Source organism: Cyphomyrmex costatus, unplaced genomic scaffold (assembly GCF_001594065.2).
Source record: "Cyphomyrmex costatus isolate MS0001 unplaced genomic scaffold, Ccosl1.0 scaffold740, whole genome shotgun sequence".
Taxonomy (NCBI): domain Eukaryota; kingdom Metazoa; phylum Arthropoda; class Insecta; order Hymenoptera; family Formicidae; genus Cyphomyrmex; species Cyphomyrmex costatus.
In genome coordinates this window covers 62,814-75,947 of record NW_017280312.1, presented here as the reverse complement: position 1 = coordinate 75,947, position 13,134 = coordinate 62,814, and the positions used below count along the sequence as shown (strand labels likewise).

Genomic DNA, 13,134 nt, shown 5'->3' with positions numbered 1-13,134 from the left:
TATATAATAAAAGTGTTTTTAGATTTTTGATTGTGCTTTTAAATTCTGAGTAATTTTAATCTAAAGTTTCAAGATGTGAAAACTCGAGATAAAGCTAGTGGTAGCGTCGTGAATTTGACATCGACATGAACATATACACGCATCAAGTATCATGTCATCATGTCAAACGGTTATATTTTTATTTTATGCACTTGGCGTCGCGACGCTACCGCGTCGCTTGATCACTGGAGTGTGATAAAAAAAAATCTTAATATTAAAATATTAACTAATTTTTGTACCGACCGTAAATTGTCAAACAAACAAGGAAAGAATTACCGCCTATAACGGTCAAAACTGGATCAAAGTGCTAATAATAAGTATGTGTAAATTTTTATATGCTACATATGTAGTCCCCTCATAATTGCGCGCTGAAACATTCAGACATATAACGCATAAATACTACAGTAGTATTATAATATCACCGATAAATACTTGATTAATTCCAAATTAAATATAAAGATGATAATTTAAAATTCCGTAAATAAATTGTATCTTAATAATTTATTCTTTATGTTACGAAAAATATCACAATGTTTTTTTGGCGTTTTGTCCCGGCTTTCCATTACTGGACTCATCAGTAAGGTATTGTAATGGAAGTCTACCTTATACGCCTGTGTTAGATGTTAAGTCGAGGTACTATATGAAGAATTATACGTGTATCAAAGCACTTGCGAGAAATTGAGAATAACTATATCCAGCTTTGACCGTTATAGGCGGTAATTCTTTCCTTGTTTGTTTGACAATTTACGGTCGGTACAAAAATTAGTTAATATTATTATTACGTGTAGCCGCAAAAGACGCTATTCCTTAAAATAAATATTGCGAAAAATATCACTTCGTCGACTCGCCTTCAGAGGTCTATAGTTATTCTCAATTTCTCGCGAGTGTTTTGACACACGTATAATTCTTCATATAGTACCTCGACTTAACATCGAACACAGGCGTATAAGGTAGGCTTCCATTACAATACCTTACTGATGAGTCCAGTAATGGAAAGCCGGGACAAAACGCCAAAAAAACATTGTGATATTTTTCGTAACATAAAGAATAAATTATTAAGATACAATTTATTTACGGAATTTTAAATTATCATCTTTATATTTAATTTGGAATTAATCAAGTATTTATCGGTGATATTATAATACTACTGTAGTATTTATGCGTTATATGTCTGAATGTTTCAGCGCGCAATTATGGGGGGACTACATATGTAGCATATAAAAATTCACACATACTTATTATTAGCACTTAATATTAAATTTTATATAGGATCGTGAGCTTTTAAAGCAATAAACAACTAATTATTAACCCTTACGGTACTAGCTACAATTTGGTGCCTCATTCGTACGAACTTGGGTCACTAGAATTCGTTCGTTTTTTCACCTATTCAGAATGATTGAAAAAATCTCAAAAAATTCACTAACATACTTTCAACTATCTAGAATAAATATTAAATCATTGTTTGCAACTCTGAGTAATTTTTTAATTTTATATTATATTGTCGCTGATGATGATCCGAAACGAAGGATCGAAACGTTCGACATAATATCTATGTTATAGATTTTAAGATTATATTTTTACGCACTGCTAACAGCGTTGACTCTTAATAGCCTTTGTATTTACTTAAATTTTTTGTATTGTTTTTGAAACATATAAGAGTCTATAATTCAATTATATTATTGATTTATTAATTTTTTATAAATATTAAAACTTCATTTTGGAAAATATTAAAATGTAGTATAATTTATAATTATCAAAAGATTAATAGAATGTAAAAAAATGGCATTTGATTTAAAAAATTATAACTTTTCATAATAGATGCATATAAAGGAATAACTGTATAGCTTTGTAGTTTAGATATGAAGTTTTGAAAAAAAAAAATACTAGAACTCTGAATTCTACAAAAAGTTGAATTATTAGAGCACATGAATATGAGTAATTTTTAACACGGGACAAATTGGAAAAATTGAATTAAAATATGTATTTTTTTATTTTGTTGTACTATTTAATGTAAAAAAACTACTTAATAAAAAAATATATATAATGTTAAATAACTTTCTTCTAATATAGCGTGTATCGCACCTTCAGCTCTATCAATTTTGTCTAACAAATAAATATTCTTTTAGAAAAACAATTTTTTTACTGAAAATAAACATTCAGGCATTGATTTAGAGTAAAAATAGAATATACAGGGAGGGACAATTAAAACAGGTCATCTGAATAACTCGCTTGTTTTTGACAATAGAAGAAAAAGTGTCAAACAAAAGTTGCTTGGTTTCGAGGGGCACATAATGTGATGTCAATAATTGTTTTTTTGGTGGAGGCGCTAAAAAGATATGAAGGTCACCTCCACTTTTTTAAATGGAATTATGTAATTTTTTTTAGATAACGTGATTCCTCTAATTATTTTGCATATAAAAGTATTAAGGTAGAGATACCAAAAAAAACCAATAATTTTCGAGATATTTTACACTTTATTTTGATACATATTGACACAAAATATTAAATAACTCGTAAACTGTTGACTTTTTGATTATCGTACCTTAATACTTTTGTGAACAGAATAATGAGATAAATCAAATGGTGTAAAGAAAACACATAGTTGCTTTAAAAAAGATATATATACAAAATGGATAATTTTTTAAATACGCAACTATGTGTTTTTTTTACACTATTTGATTTATCTCATTATTCTGTTCACAAAAGTATTAAAGTGCGATAATCAAAAAGTCAACACTTCGAATTATTTTTCAAATTTGAAATGTAAGCTCTACTAATTTACTGTCGTAATATCACAAGTTAAATTGCTTAAGATTTAGCTAGACCATTACATGAGCCATTACTTGACCTGTTCTCATTAGTTCTTCATCGGTTAAAAATTCTTAATATCGATCATTAAAGAAAACGCAACTCTAGTTAAAATGCTTTGAATTTTTAATTCTTTAAGGCCTAAAGGCACCGACGTATCTCGATACTTGTCGAAATGATAATTCCCATGACAAATTTGTGAGAAGTGCAAATTATTGCGCGCGCAGTTCTTTGTCGTCATCGTTGTCGAAAAAGAGAAAAGAAGTACATAGGAGGGAGGCCAAATTTGTGCATAAATTCTGTACGGCGCGGAATACTTTTATTTCTCTAAAACGTTCACATGTCCACAAACGTGAAGTAGGGGGTGTTCGAAACGAACCGAATAGAATGAATATGAAGAGCGAGAGAGAGAAGTCGGTCTACTGACAAAAGAGCAGCACGTGCAAATTTCTATGTTATCCTCTCTCTCTCTCTCTCTCTCTCTCTCTCTCTCTCTCTCTCTCTCTCTCTCTCTCTCTCTCTCTCTCTCTCTCTCTCTCTCTCTCTCTCTCCCCCTTTCTCTCTCTCCCTCTCTCCCTCCCTCCCTCCCTCCCCTTCCCCCTTCTTTAGTTTTCCCTTTCCTCTCTTTGGTCCCACATGGTCCCGATTTAAATATCAAAGGCGGCTTAAATCTGACCTATACCACGCTGAATCATGTTACCTCTATAGGTTTATAGGGGATTTACTGGCGCGCTATTCCGAGGGAGGGATTCTCGTATAGCACCGTGTTGACCGAGGCGCTAACATCGTCCAGGACAAAGGCTCGCATCAGGGTCTCAAAGGGGAAAGAGAGCAAGAGGAGAAAAAGAGGAGACGGAAGAGGTGGAGAAAGAGAAGGTGGAGAAGAAAGAGGAGGAAGAAATATATTCTTCCTTGGATCATTCTGTGAGAAAGTTCCTGATCCCGTGTGAATCGATAAACCGAATTTACATATGGCACAAGGATGCGTTCAGTAATTAATCCTATGTATTAGCTACATTGGTCCTATACCGGGTGCTTTGAATACATCATTGCAGTGTATTCAGCATTTTGATATCGTAATTTGACATTTTGACGTTGTGGCTTCAATCGTGCATTTCCTTAATATATAGATATTAGGGTGGCACTTAGGACCAAAATTTTTCTTGACGCCCCCCAAATCGACTCCAAAAAATTCAAAAAAAATCACTGAATTTTTGCAGATTTTTATCTTCACTCTTAATGGCCCCCCCCCCAGAGCCCCGTAAATTAACATTGTTTTTACATAAGAAAAAAATTTTTTTCAGTATTTCTACTGGCATTTTTAACGCAGTCGGTCTAAAAATCTACCAAGTGAGATATCTTTTCTTGGATGATTTCCGAGTGTTAAAATTATGAACCATTGAATTTCGAATTCCTTATAGTTTTCCGATTAAAATGACCACCTTATAAGTTAAAAACGACAATTTTTAGCTGAGTAGTAGCATTTTTTATGAAGAATTTTTTTTTAGCTAAAATCTGGTAAAGGAAATAAATTTTTAGTTTATTCACTACAACTCCGAAAAAAAATCCGACGATATTACACCATAGACGAACGTTTTACCTACCTTTTTCCGGTTTGAATTGCCTACTTATTGACCTAGGAAAAAAAAATTCTAACATAGAAGAGGTCGTTCGATTTTTTTTTCTCTTAAACGCATGAAATCTAGAAACAGTCATTTTAATTTATTTTTATCGTTTAAGGCTCGCATATTTCTTTAACTGTAATAATTTTATTTTCTGTACCAGTTTGAGACTTTCTCATGATATTCCGTAAAATGCGAGCTGGATAACTCAATTTTATAAACGAACCTTAAACGATAAAAATAAATTAAAATGACTGTTTCTAGATTTCATGCGTTTAAGAGAAAAAAAAATCGAACGACCTCTTCTATGTCAGAATTTTTTTTTCCTAGGTCAATAAGTAGGCAATTCAAACCGGAAAAAGGTGGGTAAAACGTTCGTCTATGGTGTAATATCGTCGGATTTTTTTTTTCGAGTTGTAGTGAATAAACTAAAAATTTATTTCCTTTACCAGATTTTAGCTAAAAAAAATTTCTTCATAAAAAATGCTACTACTCAGCTAAAAATTGTCGTTTTTAACTTATAAGGTGGTCATTTTAATCGGAAAACTATAAGGAATTCGAAATTCAATGGTTCATAATTTTAGAATGCATTCTAACAGAGCTATTGTAATTTTATTGAGAGATTTTAGGTTCTTCTCATTTTTTGGGTGAAAAATTATTAAAGTTCAAAGTGGAATAACTCGGCCGGAAATGGATCGTTTTTGCTCGGACTAGGCTCATTGCACTCGGAAATCATCCAAGAAAAGATATCTCACTTGGTAGATTTTTAGACCGACTGCGTTAAAAATGCCAGTAGAAATACTGAAAAAAATTTTTTTCTTATGTAAAAACAATGTTAATTTACGGGGCTCTGGGGGGGCCATTAGGAGTGAAGATAAAAATCTGCAAAAATTCAGTGATTTTTTTTGAATTTTTTGGAGTCGATTTGGGGGGCGTCAAGAAAAATTTTGGTCCTAAGTGCCACCCTAATAGATATATATATAATTAATATAAAATATATACCTAAAACAAATACAGTTTTATCAGTAAGAGAGTATATTTCAATTATTTGTGAATTATCTACTAATTATCTATGAATTATCTAATCTAACTATCTTATCGTCTTATAAATATATTATGATAGATACGTACAAATAATCGCGAAGATTCTTATAAGTACAATATTTACATTTGATTTATTCTTGAAGCTAAAACAATTTTTATTTTGAAATATGCAACATATGATTGATCATTAATCGTTCATATTGCATAGATATCTACAAATATATTACATATTTATGTTTGTTCATTTCATTTTTGTAAAAATTACTTGTAAAAATTACTTGTGAATAAAATTTAAAACTCAATAAGAAATAAAATCTAATCAATCTTACTCAACTTGATTCACGAACATTAGAATATCTTCGTGAAGTAATTATTCGATAAACGCTATTTTTTCAAATTGATCTTCGAAATTTGTGGCTTCTGACGACAGTTTTGTATGTATATACAATATATGTATCTTATGAAATAATGTATTATTTTTCGTTTTTTTTGTAATAACAACTTTTATTACAACATCTTTTTGTACAGGATTATAAAAAGAACTTAAAAATTTTATATTCTGAGTAATCTTGATAATAATTTACAATTACTTAATCGACTGTGGGATTGACTAATTACATTTGCAGTTTAGAGTAGAATATCATTTGTATGAAAGATTTGATATCAACAATCGGCGCCAAGTTAAATTCTATATTCGACTAAATTAAAAAGTAAAACCCATGTAATACTATTTTTACCTTCATGTACAATAAAACCTAAGTATATGTCTTTGTATAGCGTCGAGTGGCTCACCGCTCTGTGCGATTGACTCGCGATTTGTAGACCCGAGTTCAATCCCACGTGCGCCCAAACGCGATTTTTCGCGTTGAGCCAAAAAATGGCTCCATCTGGTGATCAAAAGATCTATGATCATCAGCGCCGTTCGGATTCGGCGTTAAACTGTAGGTCCTATACATCAGTATACATATCAGTAGATATTTGTTTCTAATATCTGACTGAGGTAGGATTCTGTGGACCAATCACCCACAAATCCGAAAAACAATCTGATTCGAGAAACGAATATAGGCCTCGGACAAAAGAGGTCTATAGACGTCCTATGCTCCACATAAGGAGATAAAAGGAGTCGTTATCGTTTATATGTCTTTGTATTCTTATGAAAGATCTATTCCAATCGAAGTGGTTTGATTCTTCTTTAAAAAAATTATATCATAATTCCAATACACATAATTAATTCAAACACATTTATTCTTCCAACCAAAGTTGTAGTAATTAGTTATTTAATCTTTCTTCCAAATATTACTATATCATAAAATTGCATTGTTTTATTCATTTCAAATGTCACCACACAAAATTAAAGAAGTAACAGTATGAAAAAAATTTGTTTAAATAGAAAAAGTTTTTATGTAAAAGCACTTGGAACTGCTTGATCGAATAAGAAAAACTATGAAAACTATTTAAAAGGTATAATAATTAATAAAAATATATGTAAAAAAGTAATGATAATTTCAAAATAATTGTAAACACATTCTGAATGTTACATTTCATAAAAATGCAGGTTAATGTTTATTTCCTTTTATATAATTCACTTGTATCATATATACTACACGGGAATATATTCTGAATGTTATATTTAATAGAAATACAGCTGTTTATTTCTTTTTATCTAATTCACTCACATAGTATATCATACGAGAATATACAAGGTGATAAAAATAACCTTTTGTTCTTAAAGAGACATATTGCTGGTGGTATTCTGAGACGATTTTTCCTTTGGCAAAAATTCATCCGAAGCTTAGTCTTTGAATTATAAAAAGAAATAATTAACGTATCATAAATCGAGTAGGAAGGTAACCAGAGGCGGCCCGCCTACTGAGGCATGCGGGTACTTACGGAGCCTGTCAGGCTTAACAGCACACACGCCTAGAGTATACATTCCAATTCTTTCTCTTTGCTATCTCGTACACGCACACGCACACACACATATACGCGCGCGCGCACGCACACACATTCTTACGCATCTATTTATTCACTCAGTTATCTACATTAATTATACTAACTTTAACTTGAAAATAATATCAAAGCATTTGTCATCTTGTTTTTTATGGTTTTAGTAAAAACTAACTATTAAAGAATTTTTTATACAAATGTAAAGTCAGACAAAATAATAGTGCGAAGTCGACGTAAGTAATTGCAAATCGCAAATTTCTTTTACTTTAAAAAATGTAAAATTTTACGCAGTTATCAGATTATTTAAATATTATTTTCTAGTTAAAATTATTGAGCGCACTTAAAGTGTGTATGTGTATGTGTGTTGTGTTTGTAAGAATGCGAACGAGAGAGAGAGGGAGAGGGAGAGGAAGGGAGAGAAAGGCAAGAGGGAGGGAGAGAGAGGAGAGAGAGGAGGGAGGAAGAGAGGGAGAGAGAGGAGGGTGGGAGGGGGGAGAGAGAGAGAACATGTTGATAACGTGTAAAACAAGTTTGAACGTGTATACTCATGTATTATTCTGTAACGACTATCTGCTGATTTCTCCCACGATGAAACATCTTAATCCGTTTTAAGTAAATGGTGACAATTTTTTCCTCTATAAATTTTATAGATATAAATTTTTACCAAAGGAAAAATTGTCTCAGAATACCGCTAGAAATATGACTGTTTAAGGACAAAAGGTTATTTTGAATTACCCTGTACATACACACTGCATATTTTAACTCTCGTAGAAATATTTCTAATCTCTTGTACTAAATGCCATATTCATATTTTTTTTATGACATTATTATATCGGGATCGAATACAACTCACTCGCATAAATACATATGCATTACATACGCATTACATACTTTAATTTCACTCTTGTGGGAGAATGTTTCTTACCATTTTTATTCTAAATGTCACATCCATATTTTTAATATGATGTTATTACATCGACATTAAGAACTAGCAGTGCCAGTGTTTTTACATAAAAAATTTGGTAAAAGTCCGATTAGGGGACCCTCCCCCAATCACCTTGACCTTGACCGGGACTTACGGCCCGCCCCCTTCCTGCACCCGCCCCGTCGATAGAGGTCTCCCCCAACAGTACAATCATGGAAGTCGTGTGCCCCTTGGCAAGAGGGGAAGGGGGGTGAAAGTTACCTCGCGTGAAAAGTTTAACGTTCCTGAACAGGGAAAAGGTGTAGAATAGTACTTAATATCTTACATGTATTATATATCATATGTTAATTTTAAAACTATGATTATTAACTTTTTAACGAAGGACAAGCGACGGCTAAAACCTGTTGGAAGTTACTCAGGGTCATGACCTTGACAACATATGTCAAGGTCAAGGTCATTGGGCGAGGGTCACCTAATCAAAATTTTTACCAAAAATTTTTCTATTTAAATAATTTTTTTTCATTTGGTGTGTTACTTCTTTAATTTTTTGTGATGAAAGGCTATAGCAGAATAAGAATGGTAAAAGTGCCTTCTCCTAAAAAGTCGAGTTGACATAGACCATTCGAAAGGTAATAAAAAAATATGTCGATAGCTAAAATTTCAAGTCCCTAGACCCTTCTATAACGGTAGGAGGCCTAAAAACGTGTTTTCCTGATATTATTTTCTTCTAACGAGTCTTTACATCAGAGAGTCTTGTAAAAAATCATAGAGGTGGGGTTTTTACCTACAAATAACAACAATTTTTTGCAAGACATATAACCTCAAAATTGGGTCCGAAAAAAATTATTGAACTTTTCAATCAGTGTTTTTATATCCTGTTTTCGAAGGTACTAGATTTGAAATATGTTTTTTTTACGTATTTTTTTCCGGTCTTTACGATGACACTACTTATTTTCAAAAAAAATGGTGGCACACCCGAATTTTAGCTAAAAACTGTTAATTTTTGCGTTTTTTGTGTTTTTTATTGGATTATATTACATTTGGATGACTCAAAATAACATTTTTTTTCGTATTTTTTTACGCCCCATATAATGCTGAAGTCAGATATGTGACATTTTTGCTGCACACCTCAGCATATGCCAAAAACGGATTTTTTTTAAGGTTACGGAACGCTTTTATCAAGTTATACAACCTAGCGGAAAGAAGGAAACAATGTTTTTAGTATTTTTTATGCTCCGACAATTTTTCAATCATATTTGTAATATTTTTAGCTGCGTGCCAACGGTATCTGCCAAAAACGGATTTATTTTGAAGTTATGTAATGTTTTTATTGAGTTATGTTACTGTTACAAGTTCAAAACGGTATGGAAAAAACGATTTTTTATTTGCTTCCCCAATTTTTATTGATAAATTAATATCACCATTCGATTCCTTTTATTTTTGTAAAAAACTTTTGTGAAAAACTATTAAAAAAGTATTAGAAGAAAAATGCGCTCTATTAGTTAAGCGCACAACAGCAAATGAAACGTGCGTGCTATGAGAATGCTTATTGATTAAGGGGATTCCAGTCGGCTCAGTCGATAAAGTAGTAATCTACGCTAAAAAACTTAAATTAAAAATGACTGAGTCGACTTTTCGAAATTCGGGCTCTGTACTAAAAATTGTAAGCAATATGTATATACATGTATGATTTCCTAAAAAATATGAAACATAGATTATTTACTTTGGAATTTTCTTTAGAAGATGCCATATCTTATACGAATTCTGATGTAAAAAAGATGTTTTATGATGTTATGTATCTATGTCACTTGCGGTATAATAACACTAACAATAATTATCGCTACTTACGTCATAACCAAGAATATTCATTTAAGAATTGGAATACATATAACCGCTTTCTGTAATAAAAATATCGCGAATAATTTTTCAAGTTACATGAGATAAGTTATTCAGATTATTTAGTGTGAAGTTTTCATGATACTTACATTAATATATGCTACAACCTTCAAGAAAGCAATTGAAAAGCAATTGAAAGCAATTCAAAAGTAATTCTAACCACTGTATACGACCTTTTCAAAAATTCCAAAGTAAATAATCTGTGTTTCATATTTTTTAGGAAATCATACATGTATATACATATTGCTTACAATTTTTAGTACAGAGCCCGAATTTCGAAAAGTCGACTCAGTCATTTTTAATTTAAGTTTTTTAGCGTAGATTACTACTTTATCGACTGAGCCGACTGGAATCCCCTTAATCAATAAGCATTCTCATAGCACGCACGTTTCATTTGCAGTTGTGCGCTTAACTAATAGAGCGCATTTTTCTTCTAATACTTTTTTAATAGTTTTTCACAAAAGTTTTTTACAAAAATAAAAGGAATCGAATGGTGATATTAATTTATCAATAAAAATTGGGGAAGCAAATAAAAAATCGTTTTTTCCATACCGTTTTGAACTTGTAACAGTAACATAACTCAATAAAAACATTACATAACTTCAAAATAGATCCGTTTTTGGCAGATACCGTTGGCACGCAGCTAAAAATATTACAAATATGATTGAAAAATTGTCGGAGCATAAAAAATACTAAAAACATTGTTTCCTTCTTTCCGCTAGGCTGTATAACTTGATAAAAGCGTTCCGTAACCTTAAAAAAAATCCGTTTTTGGCATATGCTGAGGTGTGCAGCAAAAATGTCACATATCTGACTTCAGCATTATATGGGGCGTAAAAAAATACGAAAAAAAATGTTATTTTGAGTCATCCAAATGTAATATAATCCAATAAAAAACACAAAAAACGCAAAAATTAACAGTTTTTAGCTAAAATTCGGGTGTGCCACCATTTTTTTTGAAAATAAGTAGTGTCATCGTAAAGACCGGAAAAAAATACGTAAAAAAAACATATTTCAAATCTAGTACCTTCGAAAACAGGATATAAAAACACTGATTGAAAAGTTCAATAATTTTTTTCGGACCCAATTTTGAGGTTATATGTCTTGCAAAAAATTGTTGTTATTTGTAGGTAAAAACCCCACCTCTATGATTTTTTACAAGACTCTCTGATGTAAAGACTCGTCAGAAGAAAATAATATCAGAAAAACACGTTTTTAGGCCTCCTACCGTTATAGAAGGGTCTAAGGACTTGAAATTTTAGCTATCGACATATTTTTTGATTACCTTTCGAATGGTCTATGTCAACTCGACTTTTTAGGAGAGGGCACTTTTACCATTCCTATTCTGCTATAGCCTTTTGGTTAGAAGAATAAATGTGTTTGAATTAATTGTGATATAATTTTTTTAAAGAAGAACGAAACCATTTGGATAGGAATAGGAAGATATTTACGTTTCATTGTATTGGAAGTACAAATTAATTCGGTTCGTTTTCCAAAAGATGGCTCCGGCTGTTGTAAATGATTCATAGTGACAGCTGATTTTGGCGGTTTCAGAGAGATCAGACCTCTGCTAATAATTCAGTTTATATCGCTTTGAGTTTACAAACCTTGACTTTACTGTGTTTGAAATGTCGAATTTTGTGTTAACCAAGCAGCATTTGCCGGAGGTTTTAAGTTTCTGCTTTAATTAGAAGAAAAGTGCAGCTGAAACCCATCGAATACTTGTCGAAGTTTATGGTAACACTGCTCCAACTGATAAATCATGTATAGGGAATGGTTTCGACGTTTCAAGGATGGAGATTTCAGCGTTGAAGACAAGTCTCGCTCTGGACAGCCAAAAAAATTAGAAGACAAAGAATTAGAGGCATTACTCGAAGAAGATCAGAGTCAAACGCAAAAGGAGTTTGCAGAATCATTGAGAGTAACTCAACAAGCCGTTTCTGTACGATTGAGAGCCATGGGAATGATTCAAAAACAAGGAAATTAGGTGCCTTATGAACTGAAACCGAGAGACGTTGAAAGGCGATTTTTCACTTGCGAGTAGCTGATTTAAAGGCAATAAAAAAAAGTTTTTTTTTCATCGGATTGTGACTGGAGATGAGAAGTGGATATTCTACGATAACCCCAAGAAGAAAAAATACTACGCTAAGCCCGGTCAATCATTGCCATCGACCTCAACATCAACGCCAAAGCCAAACATTCATGGTTCGAAGATCATGCTCTGTATCTGGTGGGATCAAAAGGGTGTTGTTTACTATCAGCTGCTGAAACCTGGCGATTCCATTACGGGCGATCGGTATCGGCTACAATTGATTCGTTTGAGCCATGCATTGCGAGAAAAACGACCTGAATACGTGCAAAAAACATGATAAAGTTATATTTCTTTATGACAACGCTCGGCCTCATGTCGCAAAAGTCGTAAAAAATTATTTGGAAACGCTTAAATGAGATTTTGTACTGCACCCGCTGTATTCTCCGGACATTGCTTCTTCTTATTACTGGTTGTTCCGAAGGAAGCAGCACGATATGGCAAGTCACCGGTTCTTTCGCAAAAATCGGAAATTGGCTCCAAAATTGGATCGTCTCCAAAGACGAGTCATTTTTTCGAGATGGAATTCGAAAATTGCCTGAGAGATGGTAAAAAGTAGTAACCAGCGATGGACAATACTTTAATTAATCTGTTAATTCATTTTGTTTTGAAATAAATGCATTTTTGAACACAAAAAACGGACCGAACTAAACTGTACTCTCAATATATGAAGATAAAGATAGTACCACATGGGTTTTACTTTTTAATTTGGAAGAACATAGAATTTATCTTGGCGCTGACTGTGGATATGAAATTATTTATGC

The 13,134-nt window shown here is 32.3% G+C and overlaps 1 protein-coding gene across 1 annotated transcript in view; it reads right to left on the bottom strand.

The window, feature by feature from the left end:
- Window positions 1–11,808, bottom strand: part of LOC108780784 (uncharacterized) — a 27,845-nt gene extending 16,037 nt beyond the window's left edge. Inside the window, exon 1 of the mRNA XM_018548599.1 lies at window positions 11,733–11,808. Coding sequence (XP_018404101.1) covers window positions 11,733–11,808 — 76 coding nt within the window. The remainder of the gene's footprint in view (window positions 1–11,732) is intronic.
- Window positions 11,809–13,134: the final 1,326 nt, after the last annotated feature.